The following is a 17,561-nucleotide window of genomic DNA, read 5'->3' on the forward strand; positions in this document are numbered from 1 at the left end:
CCTTGCATGCACCTGTTCCTTTGTGTCGCTGAGCGGTAGTATTTCACGGTGTGAATGTGCCCCGGTTGTTTATCCATTCATTAGTTAGACGGTATCCGAGTTACTTCTAGTTTTTTGCTATTGTGAATAAAGGTGCTATGAATATTTATGTGCAGGCTTTTGTCTGGTCATAATTTTCACTTCTCTGCAGTAAATGCCCAAGAGTACAATGGTCATTGCGTGTTTAGTTTTTAAGGTAGTTTTTGAGCGCTTTTCCAGAGTGCCCACGCCAGTTTGCATGTCCACGCCTGTGTCTGAGTGGTGCGGTATCTCTGCACCTCCTCTGACATTTGGTGGTGTCGCCGTTCTTCATTTTAGTTATTCTGATAGTTGGGTAGTGACAGTTCCTTGTGGTTTTAGTTTGCGTTTCCCTAGTGGCTAATGATGTTGAGAATCTTGTCATGTGTAGAGGTACCATCTGTATATCTTCTTCGACAAAGTGTCTTTTTGTGTCTTTTCCCATTTTCTGATTGGATTTTTTTTTTACTGTTGTAATTTTGAGAGTTCCTTACATATATTTCAGCTGCAAGGCCTCTGATAGATGGTGGTTTAGAAATACTTTCTTTTGGACTGTCATTTTTTCTTTCTCTTTCCATCATCTTTTGAAAAACAAAAGTTTTGAATTTTGATATCTATTTAATCAATGTTTGCTTTTTTAGTCTCAAGTGTAAGAACTCTTTGCCTAGCCCTAGATTCCCAAATAGTTTCTCCTATGTTTTTTCTAAATATTTTATAGTTTTCTTTTGCATTAAAGTGATTGGCCCTGGCTGGTGTGGCTTGGTTGGAACATTGTCTTGTGAACCAAAAGGTCTTGGGTTCGATTCCTGGTCTGGGCAGGTTCAGTCCCCCATTGGGGGACATGTAGGAAGCAGGCAACTGATGGATGTTTCTCTCCCTGTCTCCCTCCTTCCCCTCCCATTTCTGTAAAAGCTATGAAGAAGTGTCCTAGGGTGAGGATAAAAAAATTAAAATTAAAAACAATAAAGTCTGTGATTTATTTTAAGTTAATTTTTGTATGAGATGTGAGGTTTAGGTAGAGGTTCATTTTCTTGCTTGTGGGTGTCTAGTTGCATCAACACCTTTTGTTCTTTTACTGAATTGCTTTTGCAGCGTCGTCAAAAATCAGTTATCTGTACTTGTGTGGGTCTATTTCTGTGTTCTCTGCTTTTCCATCAGTCTTTGTGTCTATCCCTCTGCCGCTGCCACACAGTATCGATTATTGCAGATACGTAGGAGTCCTTCATATTGAATAGAAGGATTCCTCCTGTTCACTTCCTGTCAAGATAGTTTTAGTTATCCTAGGGACTGTGTCTTTCTATATAAACTTTAGAATAAGTTTGTGTCTATTTTAAAAACCTGCTGAGATTTTGGTAGGACTTGCATTAAACCTGTAGTGGAGAAACTTGACACTTTTACTGTGAACATGTATGTCTCCATTTATTTAGGGCTTCATTTGGTTTCTTTCATCGTTTTGTAATTTTAAACATACAGAATCTGAACATGTTTTTGTTATTTCTTTTGGGCGGTTAGAGGCGATTGTACATGGTGTTCTATTGTTAGATTTGATTTTCAGGTGTTCACTGTTAGTGTGTAGAAAAGCTGTTTATGTTGTGTACTGACTGTGTGCCCTGCCTTGCATATGGGACACTCTGTGAACGTGGTAATGGCGTTCTTTGTAGATTCCTTGTGAATTTCAAGGTAGACTATCACCTCATCTGCAAATGGGACAGTTTTATTCCTTGTTTTCTAATCTGTGTGCTCTTTCTTTCCTCATTGAAGTGGCCAGAACTTCCAGCATTATGCTAAATAGGAGAGGCGGGAGATAAGTTCTTGCCTTATTCCCTCTCAGTGTATTCAGTCTGTCCTTGAGAGGTATATTGTTTGCTGTAGGGTTTTTTGTAGGTTCTCTGTCAAATTGAGGAAGGTCTCCTCTATTCCTAGTTTATTGAGAGGTTTGCTTTTTTTTAAAATCATGAATGGATTTATTATGGTAGATTTTATCAAATTATTTTTTTGCATCAATTGATATAATTATTTGAGTTTTCTTGGCTTATTGATGTGGTAAACACGAATATTGAACTAGCCTTGCATACTAACAGTAAATCCTGTGGTGTATAATTCTTTTTACATATTTTTAATTCAATTTGTTAGTATTTTGTTGAGCATTTTTGCACCCAAATTCATAGGTAATACTGGTCAGTAGTTTTCTTTTTTTGTACTCATTATCTGGTTTTGAGATCAGGGTAATACTGGCCTCAGAAAATGAGTTGGAAATGTTTCCTCCTCTTGTATTTTCTGGAAGTGACTATAAATTGATATTTTTTATGTTAATTTTTTTTAATGTTTGGTAGAATTCTCCATGGAAATAATCTGGACCTGGAGATTTCTTTTTGGGGGTGCTTATTATGAGTCTAGTTACTGTAGTAGGGCTAGGCTGCGCTGCCACAGTGTGTGGCTGTTGAGGACTCACCCTGTCATCGAGGAAGCTGTGCCCGGTGCCCTCGCACCGCCCTTGCCCTTCCTCGGCGGCAGAGCCGTCGTGCCACCCCCTGTCGTTCTCAGTCTGGGCGGTTGGTGTCTTCTCTCTCTGTTTTTGACAGTCTTGCTACGAGTTTATCAATTTTACTCACTTTTCGGAAGAACCAGCTTTTTAATTAAATTTTTCTATTATTTTCCTGCTTTATTTATTTCTGTTTTTTATAATTTCTTTATTTCTGCCTGCTTTGGGTTTAATTTGCTCTTCTTTTTCTAGGCTCTTAGGTCAGAATTTTGAATATTATTTTTTCCTCTTTTCCAGTGTAAGCATTTAATTTAAGCTGTGAAGTTTCCTCTCAACACTGCTTTGCTATATCCCACATGTTTTCATTTGTTGTATCTTTATTTTTATTCAGTGTTTCATATTTTTTTCAAGACTTCCTCTTTGATTCATGGATTATCCAGACTTACATTGCTTACTTTCCACATGTTTAGAGATTCCCTTTCTGTGTTCATGTTCCGTGTGGTCAGAGAACGTATATGGTTTCAGTTGTTACATTGCTTTTTCTGTGAGGTTTGCTTTTTGACCCAGGACATGGCTCATTTTAAAACACCTGATTTTTAGCACTAGGTAAAGGGCTTCCCACACTCCCCATTGCCTCAGTCAGCCTTAGCGCCTCATCTGAAGCTCTCATGGCTTGTCTCTCGCAAGCAGAGAACAGAGGCCCAGAGCAGCTTTCCGAAGGCCCCCGAGTTGGTGGCACAGCTATACCTTGAGCCCCCAGAGCTCTGCCCTCCTGGACCTGGAGAGGAGCTTATCCTCCCCACGGAGGCTTTGCCTTTCCATGACCCTTCCTATGACACATCATGAACACACAGTTGAGGGTGGGGTGGGGTAGGGTGGGTCCAGAGGAGGAGCCAGTCCAGGCCCTGTGCCCCTACACTCTCACCTCTTTCTAATGGGGTGGTAAATGAGGAGGGGCAACTCAGATGCCTAGGAAGCTCAGGCCCAAACCTCGGAGACAACGCCGGGCTGTTGCCCCCCTCACGCAGGCCCGCTGGACGGCCCGTTCCCACCTTTGCAAACGGTCTAAGCGTAACGCCAAGAGCTGTAGAGGCCGCAGCAGCCGCCGAAATACTGCATGCAGGGTTGTCATCCCGCAGCAAGCAGTTGACACCTCATCTACTTCCTGCAGGACCTACAAGAACAGTGAGGAGCTTCGGTCTCGTATTGTGTCTGGAATCATCACACCTATCCATGAGCGCTGGAACAAGGCTAGTGCAAGCAGTCCCCACCGAGAGCTTCCCCCGGCCACTCCCGAAGAGGTGGACCCACTCCGGATTTACCCACAGCGCCCACAGCACCCACAAACTAGCCGGCAGCCTTCCTGGTGAGTGTAGAGCCCCGAGTGGGCAGCCCGTGCTTCTGCCAAAGGACTCCAGCCATGTCCATCCTGCTACTTGACCCCCTCGCTGCCCCCCATGTGCCTTCAACAGAATCGTTAGTCATAGTGTATGGAGATAGAAAGTGGAGACATCAGTAGAGCAGTGAGTTCTTCCGCTGCTGCTAGTCACCCTAACTACCCAGCATCTTAAGGCCGCCTGTCCCCTTTCTGGAGTTCACAAGGAGCCTCTGAGTCAGCCCAAGCGTCAGGGCCCATGGGGATTGTGTGTGATACTGGTAGGCTGCCCAGGTGATTCACTTATTTATTCTAGAGCTCGGTGTGTGTGCAGGGCCCTGGACAGGCTTTTTGGGAAAATGCAGAGATGCAGAGGTACTTTCGCAGAGAGGATGTCGTCCCAGTGTCTTGCCTGTTTCATTTTGTTGTAGTCCCCTGACCTCTTTTGACAACTTCACAACTTTCCCAAAACGGTGTTGGGTGTGACCAAATTGTGTCCAAGATCTTTGCAGATGAGCTTAGTAGCATTTAGGACTGGAGGTTTCTGCCCCAAGGGAGGAGAGACGGACCAGGCAGACCTTAGTCTCTGCTGAGGCTGAGGTGGCACCTCCTGACTTGGTCCCCACAGTGTGGTGGTGATGCTGGGGCTGCGGGGCTGCGGGGAGGGCTCCCTTTGGGCTGTAGTGAGCACTCAGTAAGTGTTAACTGCCATTATTTCATTGTTTGGTAATTATATGCCTTCGGTTAGCTTTTAAGAGGAAATTGATTTAATTATTACAATAAATAATAATTGGCAATCTCTTTGGCAGTCTTTAGAAATATGGGTCCTATGGCAGAGTAGAGAATAATAAAAAATGGTTGAAAGGCTGAAACCGCTTGTCTGGTCTGACATTCCGATTTTGCAGACAGGACGACCTGCCTTAAGCCACGAGCCCAGTAAAGAGACAGAGCCAGGGCCAGAGTCCAGGGTCCTCACACCCAGCACAGTGCTCTGTCTGTGATGTAACCAGAGTACGGGTGGCAAGATTTAAGTAAACAGCCAAATTGGAGGAAATTTTTAGACCTTAGGTAGATAATAATTCTCAGCTCTCTCAGACTCAACTGCCCAGTTCAAAATAAAGATCTGTGAAATCTCCTTTGGTCTCTCAAAATGGAATTCACAGATACTCTAACTTACTGAATATACAGTTTCAAGAGGAGTTGGTATAAAGTCCTAACTATAATACAAATGAGAAATAAAAAGAGATTAATTAATAATAAGGTAATGTGTATCTCATTGTGTAGTTCCTGAGTAAGATTTCAGTGCAAAAGTAGTCATATATTTGCAGTTGTATGTGGAATTATCTTGAATTTGACAGCAACAAAAGCTGGCCATGTGCAGATGTGTCATATCAGCAGCTCGAGTATACAACCCGTGTTGCTGCTACTAACTCGTCTTTTCTGAAATAGTGAACGGCCCTTATGAGAATGGCAAAGAAAAGAGTGGATGGACGGTGTTTCTTAATTACATCAGCCATATTCCTGGAAACATTTCTATTAGAACCATATAAAAATACTGTGTCCACATATAAAATAGACGTGGACTTTAGATAATTTATGTAGCTTTATATCTCCATTAATGTCTAACAAGACTTCTGGAAGTCGTGTGGGGTGCAGGGCATTCTTTGTTAGGTGGAATTCTACTGGGAATTGCAGAGCAGGCAGTGTCTGCCTGTTAATGCCAAGAAGACTCTCTAGAAACTGTGACAAGCAAAAACACCCCCAGAGCTTCCATAGTGGCACCTGGAGGCTGTGCCATCCTAATTTTGGAATCATAGACCTGGAGTCTAGAATTGTGAAGATAAAAACAAAAACAAACACCCTAGCCTTAGAGGAAGTGACAGAATTAGAAAATCACCACATCACAAGCTTCTACTGAAGTCGTATACCCAGGCCCAAATTGTCCGTGGTTGCTGAACTCTCAGCGAAAAGGTTGATGGGGCACTTTATAACAGGGGGACCAGACTGATAGCACCTGAAACCACGGATCAGTCTTCACACTGAAAGTGGGCCAGCCACACATTAAGTGTGCTCTGCGGGTAAGTTCACGGCTGCCTGGAACTGGAGCGAGCTCCCGGCTTAAAAGAAGTCTGAGGGATGGAGGAACAGGTTACCAGACACATGAGGATGCATGGGCTCCTGCCAAAAACTGGGCACAAAACATTTTTACGCACTAAATCAACCTTGTTTTTTCCATCAAATAAATGAATGGCTTGGGGAGAAGAGGGAGAGAGGGAGAGACTGTTAGTGACAATCCTGTCATCCAGATACAGTGTTGGGCTCCATCTGCATTTTGACTCATATTGATTCTAACATTCATTTTTGAAACATCTGGAGAAATTTGAACACGGACCAGGTATTAGATAACATTAGGAATTACTGCTAATTTTAAGTGAAGCAGTTAATTTTTGGTTATGTTGGAAAAGAGTCCTTATCTGTTAGAGATATATATTTACATACATATAATGAAGTCTTTAAGGATGAGATGACATGTCTGGGATGTGCTTTAGAATAATTTAACCCAAAAGAATCACACTGGGAAGCAAGTATAGGTGAAATAAGAATGTAGAATGTTGATAATTATTGAAACTGAGTTGAAAATGCAAGGGCTTCATCAATTACACTATTTGTACTATTTTGGTCCATTTGAAAATTTCCTTAATACCTATTTTTTAAATTAATACCATCCCAGTCCTTCACAAACTCCTTCAGAAAAGCAGAAGAGGAAGGGCTAATTCCCAGTTCATTCCGTGAGGCCAGTATGATCCTGACACGAAACCAGAGACAGCACGAGAAAACCATAAACCAGTGTCCCTCATAAATACAGATGCAAAAATCCTCAGCAGAATATTGGGAAACAAATCTAGCAACATATAAAATACACACATCATGATCAAATAAAATTTATTACAGAATTGGGTAGGTTAACATCTAAAAATAAATCAGTGTATGCACCACATTAATAGAACAAAGGACAAAAACCACTTCTCTGTCTCAGAGAAAAAACATTTGCAGAATTCAACACCCATTCATGGTAAAAAGCATTTGGCAATAGAAAGAACTTTCTCAACCCAATAAAGCGCATCTGCAAAAAGCCCACAGCTAACACCCAAATTAACGGGGAAAGAGTGAGTGCAGTCCCCTAAGATCAGGGACAAGCAAGGGCACCTGCTCTTGCTGCTTTCCTGCAGCGTCGTGCTTGCTGTGTAACAGGTACTGGGCAGTCACTCAGGAAACACCAGGGGTCCCGGTTAGAAAGTGAGAAGTGAACTATCTCTGTTTGCCAGTCACACGGGATCTTGTACAGAGAATATCCTAAGGACATTTTTAAAAAGTAACTTTTTAAAACTAACATACAAATTGAACAGCAGGACAGAATACAGAACAATAAACAAAAATCACTTGTGTTTCTGTGTATCAGCAATGAAATTAAAAATGATCACATTAGCAGTAAAACCCAAAAGAATAAAATATTTAAAAACAAATTTAACAAAAGAGGTACAGGGTTTTGTACTGAGAACCACAGAAGGTTATTGAAAGAAATTACAGAAGATCTAGATAATGGAAAGGCGTACTATGTGCATAGACCATGGGTGAGAGGTGCAGATGGTCAGCGCCCTGATTGATCTGTGTATTCAGTGTAATGCCAGTCAGAATCCTTGAGTTTTTTGGTTGGTTGGTAGGGTTTTGATTTGTTTTAAAGATTGGCAAGCTGATCCTAAAATTCATATGGAAATGCAAGGGAACCAGAGTAGCTAAAACAATTTTGAAACAAAAAAACTGGAGGACTCACACCTCTCGGTTTCAAAACTTACTACAAAGCTACAGTGATGAAGACAGTGTGGAACTGGCATTAGGATAAACATATAAAGCAAGGGAATAATAGACTTGAGAGTCCAGAAATAACCCAGACATTGATGGGAAACTATTTGAAAATGAAGAGTATTTAAAAATTCAGATGCCGAGTTGCTACTTAGGTTCTTAAGCCTGTGCTATTTCCTGAGCTCGCTGTGCGTGGGACACCGGATCTACCCCTGGGTGCTTCAGCAGCGCCTGGGCTGCTGCTCTCATTTCATCTCGTGGGGGATGAGCAGCAAGCAGGGCACTCGCAGCGCACAGGAACAGGAGCCTGAACCACACTCGGTGTTCGGTGTTCCTTGGGGAAGGCGTCCCAGGAAGGAACTGGCCTCTAGACAGGAGGTGTTAGCCAGGCAAAGAGAGGGGTAGAAAGGGTGCTCCAACCCTAAGACCTGTTCTTGGCAGCGCCCTGGGCGGACAGCCTGGCGGTTAGAGCCTGCCGCAGGTGGAGTCAGGTGGGGCGGTGAGTGGGTTGCAAAGCCCAGGGCAGGCTTCCCCACTCAGGGAAGGGGCAGGACACAATACTGCCGGTCAGGTTGGAGAATTACGAAGTGAGCAGTGTGGGCCTCGGCTTAGGAAACTTTACTAAGTGAAATCTCTAGGTCTTTGGGCTAAGCAAGGCTTTAGGGGAAATGTGGGCCATGTTCTAAGCCCAAAAGATGGGAGCGAGGCTGGGAACGGTGTCCGTCAGTCATCATCCTGCTGCAGGCACAGCCAGCTCTGTGCCCTTCTGCTCTTCGTGTTCGTTTCATTAGCCGATCCCTGGCCCGCTGGCCCTGCGGCTCACCCTGTCCATGACAGCACCACCACTTGGTTATTTTTGTCTAATCCCACGATTACTGGCTTTTTTCAAGTGCATACTTCCTTTGTTCCGCTTTTCCACTCTGTGTGTCTCCGTCACCTGGACCTACACCTTGCACATTTTGATGAGTCTCCTATTTCACAAATGTTTTCCTGTGGGTTAGGGATCCCTAGGGTTGGATCTCTACTCTCGAGGCGCACGCTCTCCCTCTGGCTTGGGAGACAGCCGAGTAAATTAGAGGGATAGCTGCCAGTAGCAGAGGTTAGCACAGAGACCCTTCCTTCCTGGCTCCCGGGGAAAGGCTTCTTGGAGGAGGTGCTGCCTGAGCTGGGTCTTCATGGGGAAGAGAAGTGTTTCAAGCTTCTTTCGTTTTTTTCCTTCTAATGTGTCTGAGTTATTTCATAACATTTCTTTCAGGGGGTAGGTTTTCCAAGCTGAGGGATAGCTGAAGTTCGGCTGTAGAAAAAGAATTCGTGTTGGAGCCCTAGGGTGTAACGGCTGTGGAGGATAGGGCTGGATTTTGAAAGACGCCTGATGTGAACTCAAGTCTTCCCATGGGCGGCTGGACATCACCCGAGGGTGCTGATGACGGCGGAGGTGCCTTGGGCTACAGAGCCTGGCGGGTTGGAGCAGGAAGGCAGGGAAGGCAGAGGCCACGCCTCATCACTCCTGCATGCCCCTCTTAGCAGGTGGGACTTGTCCCCCTTCTTTCTGCGACCCACCCAACCCCCATGTCAAGGGGGCAGTGTTAGATGGCAGTTAGTAACACAGGCTTTGGAGGCGGATCAACTGGGTTCAAGCCCTGACCTTGCAGCTTTACCCATCAGCACATTCAGCCTCTTGGAGCCTTGGTTTTCTCATCTGCACTTGGGGATTGCTAGTCCTGTCCTAGGATTGAGTTTGATGGTGGCTGTCACATGTGGAGCTCATTGCTCAGGATATAGTGAACGTTCAGTGAATACTCAGTGGGTCCTGTTCCGGCAGCAGCAGAGATGAGAACAAGACTGAAGGCGTAATGAGTAGAGGGTCTCCCCAGAGACAGCCTGGTTTCTGTTTTTATATCCATAGTGCCCTCCCCCCAGCAAAGGATTCGATGCAGTGCAGCCACCGCAGCGTGAGAGTACTGACCCAGAGGGTGTGGTGGGCGACTGCGTTCCCACCCAGTCCCTTCAGGGACATAGCTTCCCTTTGTCAGGGATAGGAGTAACTGCATTTCCTGGCTCTCCTGTGTTGACCGCCCAACCAACTGCTCTCATTTACTCTATTCTTCTCCCAGACAGCCTTACATGAAGGTCGGTGGCAACCCACTTAGCGAGGGGAGGAGATGGTGGATAGGGAGGTAGCATAACTTCCCAGAATTATCTCAGTGGGAGAGTGAAGACAGGTTTGCCCTGAGTAGGTCTGACTCAGAGGCTCATGCGTTCCCCACTGCATGCTTCAGTTTTAGCTCCTGTAGTCAATTTGTGTACAGGTTCAGTGTGGTGAGCATATACCGATTATGGAGGAAAATCTGGCTTCTTCCTCCCCCTCCCCCATTAGGTTTTCTCGAGCAAGCCCCCCTCCCAGGACTAGGACACTGAACTGGATGGGATGGTTGGAAGAGGAGGCCAGATGCTTAGGAGGCTTTTGTCAGCCACTAGAGCATTGACAGCCTGTCAGGTCTCCCCTCTGTGGCCCCTTCTCCCTCCGTCCCTCTCTTTGCCAGCCCCCCTTCTCTGAAGCACAGATGCCTGTAATGACATTGATTCCTTTATTATAGCCCCTCACCACCACCACCACCACCACCACCACCACTGTGTTGCTGGGCAACCAGGCACTCACACTTTTACCTTTTTGTTTTTCCCTCAAACGCCTGATTTGGGGGTGGGGCTATAAGGGCGAGGGAAGAGAAAGAGCAACACAGCCGCAGGCCCATCTGGTACTGCGGGGTGTTAATTACCCTGCCCCTGAACAGCTTGGCACGTGCTCTGCCCCTTCCCACAGGACACGGTTCTGTGTCCCACCCCACACCTTCCACGCCCTCATCTTGCCTGTCCCACACGGGAAACCTCCAAGTGCAAACCAGGGTTGGGATGTCTGCCCTAGTGCATAAAGAGGATTGCTTCTCCAAGTGTGTGAGGTGCGTCCGAGCTTGTCAGGAGGTGCTGGGTCTGCTGGTTTGATGCTGGCGTAGATGGAGGGGACATCCCATCGTGATGGAGAACTGAGTGGGGGAGGTGCGCGCATCCTAGTCCCTGGCGCTCTAGGGAAGAATTCCCCACACAGCCTGTCTGTGAGGGAAGTTGTTTGTTTGTTCATTTTTTAGTATAAGCCTTGCTTTTTTTTGTTATTACAGTTCTAACCCATTTCCCTTTGCTCCATCTGTCCTCAGTCAGGAGACTCTGTCCCAAATCCTGTTCTCCATTTCGAAAAAACAATTTTTCCTATGCTTAACCAGCTTTGCTAAAAGTAAATCCTTAGGTATAAAGCTCTTATGTCATTCAAAATTCATTTTTAACCCAAGTCTGCATCTTACATGTTTTTTTAATGTTCCCAATATTATGTATTATACACTTTGTTTTTAAAATTTCATAATTCATTGATTAAAGTGCTAAATATGTGTTTTTTAGTATCTGATATTTTATTATACAATGGGGTAATTTCAAGCCTGTTCATTTTAAATTGCATACTATGAACAATCTGTGTGTGTGTATCCACATATGTATACACATATACATACTTATATACCCATGTATACACACACACACTCACACACACACACATATACACACTTCTTTGAGTTGTATTTTTTCCTATGCTGGCAGATCTCAAACTTTCTGGTCTTAGGAATCCTCTTGCACTCTCAAAAATTATTGAGAACCCCAAGGAGATCTTGTTTGAGTTATATCTGTCAGTGTTTACCATATTAGAAATTAGAGCCAAAATTTTTTAATACACATTTATTCATTAACTTAATAATAAAATCTATTATGTGTTAACATAAATAAAAAATTTTATGAAAATAACTATTTTAAAAACAAAAAATAGAAGAGTAACATTGTTTTACATTATTGCAAATTGCCTTAATATTAGGCATAGAAGACAACTAGATTCTCATTTCTGCTTCCTCATTTAGTCTTAAGTGATAACGTTATTTTTGTTAAAGCTTTCACTTACGTAGGTTGTTGGAAAAGGGAGGAATAGTTTAATAACTTTTTCAAATAATTGTGGATATTCTTTGCATCACTCCAAAACTTGACGTGTGATAGTTTCTTCAAAGATTAGATGTGATGTGGAGTCTGAATCCCTGTCTTTATACGTTGTTATGTTAAGGTCGTGTATCAGTTGCTTGGAAAATACTGGTTCACTAAGATGTGCAGATCTGTTAAACATCAATGCATTTTATTACACAATATCAAAAAATCACATTCATTAATGTTACTGATCCTCATCAGCATCACTGTTGGGAAGCCATCAAGCTAGTTTGTTTGTTTGTTGCTAATTTTCACTTGAAAGCTTGAATTTTATAATTGGCAACATATACTGTCAGCTGCTTCTCCCGAACTAACAAGTTCACATACTCAGAGGGCTGCTGCAAATGTGCAAGAAGAACACTCGTAAGGAGCTAGGCGTGTTTTGGTCTGAAAGGTGAGGGAGACATGTATTTGCTCACGTAGGCAGAGCATCTTTGGGAGGACATATAAGACACTGAAGACCTGGTAGGCTGGTGGCGGAAGGGTGGGAAGGAGATTTTTTACTTATGAGTCCACAGTCTTCTAACTATAATTATGAAATCAAAAGAGATCTGAAAAGCAAGGGGTTTCTTTTTTCCCCAGAAAAATAAGGTTGGTCCCGCACCTTGTTTGGTAGCAAAACCTGACCTGAAGTGGCTTGAAGCTCCTTCTGTTTTCATTTGTCCCACTTGTGACTACTCACTCATTTTGCAGAAATATTAGGGTATTGGGCATAGCACACTACACGGGAGTGTCACACAACACATATTAGAGGCATTCATCTGACCTTTCTGAACTATGAACAATTCTGAATTCCAAAACACAGCTAGCCTAAGATTATGGATCTGTGTATCCTGTTTTACTCTTAAATTTTGAAACTGGTGAATGCATTACCTATTCAGAAAATTAAATTTAAAAATTTAATCTATTAAAAACTTAAATTTAGCACAGTGCCTGGCACAACGCAAGCTCACGGTAAGTAGCGGTGGCTTCTGTTGACCTGTTCCTCCAGGCCTTTCTGAACTGTCAGCAGATCTGGTCACGGCCAGCACTGCCTTTCACCATGACAGCAGCCCCTGTGAGTGTTACCACTTCAATTTACATCTGTGAAGACTGAGATGCAGTGGTTTTGTGGCAGACCCCTGCCAACCAGCCAGACAGTTCCCCTCCCAGGGTCTAGAGCCCCGCTCTCGATCCCGGTCCTGAGGCCTTTCCAGTTCACAGGGCACCTCAGCCATCAGAGTGGCGTCAGCTGGAGTTGTGTGTCCGAGAGAGGAGTGTTGTTTTCATCCGGGCAGGGGCAGCGTATGAGAAGGAAGCTGTGTGGTCAGGTTCACTTCACATCCCCTAGAGGGGCCCCTTTTGGAGCTGGGACGTGCTGTCCAGTGGGCCAGCCAAGAGGTCGTGCCTATGGGTTAATGCACAACAAACACTCCATCCTCCAGCCGGTTACCAGATGAAGTAGCAGGAGCTCAGTTTTAGAAGGTGCAAAAATTGCCTTCTTTTTTTAAACCCTAGTCTCAGTCAGCACATCCAGGACAGACTATTTTAAAACGGGGTCTGCGCATGTGCACAGTGAGCTCACTGAAGTGTGCACACGTTACAGGGAGGATGTGTTGAGTGTGAGCTGAAGGATCTGCTGCAGTAGTTTCAAGTGTTGGGTGTGGCCTCGCAGCCGCCTTTCTGGCCCAAGTTGTTCTCCACGCCTTCTCCCTCCCCACGCAGTGGCCCAGGGGAGAAGAACAGGGATGGCTGCCTGTTTCAGCGGCTGTTGAGGCCCTGCTCTCCTGGGCGTTTTCATAGTCACTCTGTGTGCTGCTCTGATGGTGGTAGTTGGTGGGGTAAAATGTTTGCTGCCCTTCGCACCTCCCGGTCGGTCCACCAAGGCAGGATGTTAGGAGGCCACCGGAAACTGGGGCTGCCCGCCCCATGACCCATGCCTTGGGAATAATAGTCTTCCCTTGGAAACCTTGCCCGCCTAAATCACAATGATCTTGTCCAGCTCATTCGGTAGAACTAACTGGACAAGCACCTGCTTTTGGATTTTTTTCCCCAATTCTTTAATTAATGGCTTCTTACATGTAAGCCTAGATTAGGGGCTGTTCACAGGGCTCTCCTGAGGTCTGGCAAGAGCCTGCCGCACCCCAGAACTGGCAGGCTTGGGTTGCTCACGGGGGCTCCACGCAGATTCCAGAGACCACTTTTTCAAATCCTAAACCTTTTTTATTTTGTGATATCCAGATGCCTTATGCAGGGGGAGAAACAGGAAATAGGAGAAACTCCCCACTGTTTATATTTTCACTATGCTTCTTTCTAGTGTTATTTATCCACACACACCCACACTTTCACAGTTGATTTCCTAGGCTATTGATAATCCCCTTTCCCCCCACAGTTAACACTGAGCATAAATGTTTCCCACATCTTTTTAAAACATTCCAAGAACACTGTTTCCTTGGTTGCATTGAGGGATGTGCCATAATGTACCTAACTGGTCCCTGTTTAGGCCAGCCCAGTACCCTTGATTCGTGGTAATATTTTAATTTGAATAATGTGTTCTTTCTTTAAGATTGATACCTAGACATAAAACTGTTGGATCAAAGAATATGAAGGATGCATAAGGCTTTTGAAAGGTAGATCTATTTTGTGGGTGTGTATTACATAACATAGACTCCCCGTTCATGTGCCTCGCTCATGCATCATCAGTGGGGGCGGTGGGAGGTCACCGTGGTCGCGGCCCTCCGCTGGGCTGCAGTGTGTACGCAGAGACGCACTACTGGTGGTGTGAAAATTTCACGCAGGGACCATAATGGAAAAAAGGGTGAGAAGCACTGTGCTAGCTGCATGAGAGCACCCCTCTCACTCTAGCCTTGGAAGCTTTTAAATCTGAGCTTTTAGTTTTGGCTTTAGAATAATTTTCTGATCTAAAAGAACTTGGTTCATTATCCAAGGTCTAGGAGTTTGGGAAAGATGTGAATAAAATGAAAGTTACTGGGAGGTTAGCACTGTTAGTATTCTTTCTTTCTGTAGACTCGGGCTCCTCTGCGGTTTGTAGCTTTGTGTTCAGCCATCGTTGGTCTGTGGCAAGGACCACTTTACAGTACACCTTGTGTTATGGTCTTGTGCAGGAGCTCGCCCTGTCCCTAAGCCTGGGAGTGCTTTTGTGACCCCTCTGGCATCAGGTCAGGCCCCTGAGGGCCCAGGCGCCCAGCTGCTATGGGACTTATGGTAATTGTCCCTTGTTTGTTTCAGGCGTGATCCCCTGGGCCCGTTTGCTGTCGGGGGAGAGGACCTAGACCCCTTCGGGTGAGTACTGCTGGGGAGGTGGCAGCAACTTGCTCTCGTGGCTTTGCAGCCCCAGCTCATCTTCTAATTTTAGAGCTTTTCTTCTTCCTTCGGGGTGAAGGAGGCAGGTCGTTGCTGAGCAGCTAAGGAATCATTCCACTTGCTCTGCTCCGCCAGGCCTGGAGCAGTGCAGGTGAGCTGCGAGCAGGGGGGAGGGGCTGAGCCAGCCCAGCAGCAGCTCCTCTGTTGGTCCGTTCCCTCGTGCCCTGTGGAGGGCAGCGACCCTCCCTAGGGCAGCAGGATGCCGTGTGGCTTTATCACGTAGGTGTGGACTGAAGAGCACTGGTGGGCTACAGACCTTCGGGCAGCTCAGTACTATTCAGAAGTCACCTCGCTTGATGGGGGCAGTCTCGAATCCCCATCAAGCTCTGGTTGGGCCATAAAGTCATTGCAGCCTCAGCTATGCACTGTCTCCTCCAAATGATTCAGACTAGATCTTAACCTCTGCTGCAGAGAGACCCGACTTGAGCATTTGGTTTTTAGGTTGTAAAGTCACATAAGTATGCAGTTAAACTTGAATAGTGACCCCAAAGTGTAGTGGAACAGTCGCTCACGTGTCCTAGTTTGAGCACATGAGGTCAGGTCCATGGAAAGCCAGATGCCATCAGGAGCCAGATGGGAGACCCGCAGGTAGTCCACAGATTGCCCTGAGGTTTTTTAAGGAGACAGCAAAGAAGCCAGCAGCAGGAATTTTCTCAATGCTCTTACTAGGCCTTAGACCTCAAGTAGTGCCTTGCAGAGCCTTGTGGTGGTTCTGCATTGACCTTGGCAAGTTCTGGCGATTGTTCTTGATCAAGTTGTCCTTCTTGGGTTTAGGACATTCCTTCTTACTGTAGGAATTTTGCGGGCTCACAGAGCCTGGGAAAGCCAAAAGTCCCGACTGTGCTTGCCAGGGAGGTGTGCTCTTTGCATTCTGGCCCACTTCCTGCCGCTGCTCAGGCAGTCGTCCCTGTGTGTCTGCTTGAACCACCCGGAAGGAACACCCCAGGCATTCTTAGCCTGTCCCCACCTCCTTCGCCTCTTCTCCCAACAGTTCCCTGCCACCCCTGCAGACCCATTTTTTTCCTTCTTGCCCCAGGTATCGGAGAGGGGGTATGATTGTGGATCCCCTGAGATCCGGCTTTCCAAGAGTACCTATTGACCCATCCTCGGGCCTCCCAAACCGGCTTCCTCCAGGCGCTGTGCCCCCAGGAGCGCGCTTTGACCCTTTTGGACCCATTGGGACCAGCCCGCCCGGGTAGGTATTCCCTCAGGTATGCTGAGAAGTAGGACCTGATGACAGGTCAGCTCGGTGCTGCAGGAGCGAAGGCATGTGACACCAGGTGCAGAGCTGCCAGTAGCTCCAGCCCCACTGCCAAGAGTGGAGCCTCCTCCAGGCCCTTCCTGAGGCCCCCCTGGAGCTTCAGGAGCTCCCCGCTCTGCAGAGCCTTCCTTCCCCCAGCTCTCCTCAGGGAGGACCCAGAGGAGGAGGAGCTCCTCATTTCCTGGAAGTTTAGCGTGTGTCAGGAACTCACTGGATGCTTACGTCAACAATTACTGTCCACCTTTTGTAGATACAGAAATCAAGTTCCTGAAAGGTGAAGAAACTTACCCAAGGTAGAAAAATTAGGACTCAATCTAGAGCTCTGTCTGGCTCTAGAGCTCACGCTCCTAAACTCCACGAACCACCACGCTGTTCTGGAGGGCAGGCTACCTCAGCTCAGGGCCCTGTCTGCCTGTGTGCCCCCGGCCCTCCGTCGCTCCAACTCACCAGCCCCTCTTTCCGTTCCAGACCCAACCCAGACCACCTCCCCCCGCCGGGCTTCGATGACATGTACCTGTGAAGGCCTCAAGAATGTAACATCCCAGCCTTCCCTCCGCTCTCCTGGAGCTGCCATCTCTGGCCCCATCAGCAGCCGTGTTCTTGCGGGCTGGGGACACGGGATTCTGCCCATGTGGTTGCAGGCTGGCTGGGATCTCCTTGCTCCCCCGTCAGAGTCAGGGCACCTGTTGCAGCTTTCCACCCGGCTGCACATAGGTCCCAAAGAGAAATCGGTGTCTGTCTCCCACCACCAGCTCCTCCCTGCTTTCCCAGGGAGACTCCGGCAACATATATCCTCAACCTGATGCAGCGCTATAAGAACAGAACGCATTTTGGATGTTATTATTAAGAGCCAAATGTCAATACAGAAGTCTTGTTGCCGTCTCTCACTTTTTTTTACTGCACAGATGCTTTCAGTTGTGAGAGTCTGGGGTTTGACTCCTTGTGGGGCTCCATGACTGTCTTCCTACCCATGGTCCATCCTTACTTCTCAGCTGCCTTCCCTTCCTAAATTGCTGTTTGCTCCTGACTGGACTAAGATGGGTCCCAGTGTGGCTGTGTGGATGAAAATGAGTGACTGGAAACCCCACAGG

At 46.1% G+C, this 17,561-nt stretch overlaps 1 protein-coding gene across 1 annotated transcript in view; it reads left to right on the forward strand.

Moving 5' to 3' along the window:
* PSMF1 (proteasome inhibitor subunit 1) overlaps nt 1-17,352 on the forward strand; it is a 31,624-nt gene extending 14,272 nt beyond the window's left edge. The window contains exons 4-7 of the mRNA XM_045833479.1: nt 3,711-3,905; nt 15,075-15,128; nt 16,246-16,404; nt 16,939-17,352. Coding sequence (XP_045689435.1) covers nt 3,711-3,905; nt 15,075-15,128; nt 16,246-16,404; nt 16,939-16,990 — 460 coding nt within the window. The 3' untranslated portion in view covers nt 16,991-17,352. The remainder of the gene's footprint in view (nt 1-3,710; nt 3,906-15,074; nt 15,129-16,245; nt 16,405-16,938) is intronic.
* Nucleotides 17,353-17,561: the final 209 nt, after the last annotated feature.

This window comes from Phyllostomus hastatus, unplaced genomic scaffold (assembly GCF_019186645.2).
Source record: "Phyllostomus hastatus isolate PE091 unplaced genomic scaffold, TTU_PhHast_1.1 phas_contig_17, whole genome shotgun sequence".
Classification (NCBI taxonomy): domain Eukaryota; kingdom Metazoa; phylum Chordata; class Mammalia; order Chiroptera; family Phyllostomidae; genus Phyllostomus; species Phyllostomus hastatus.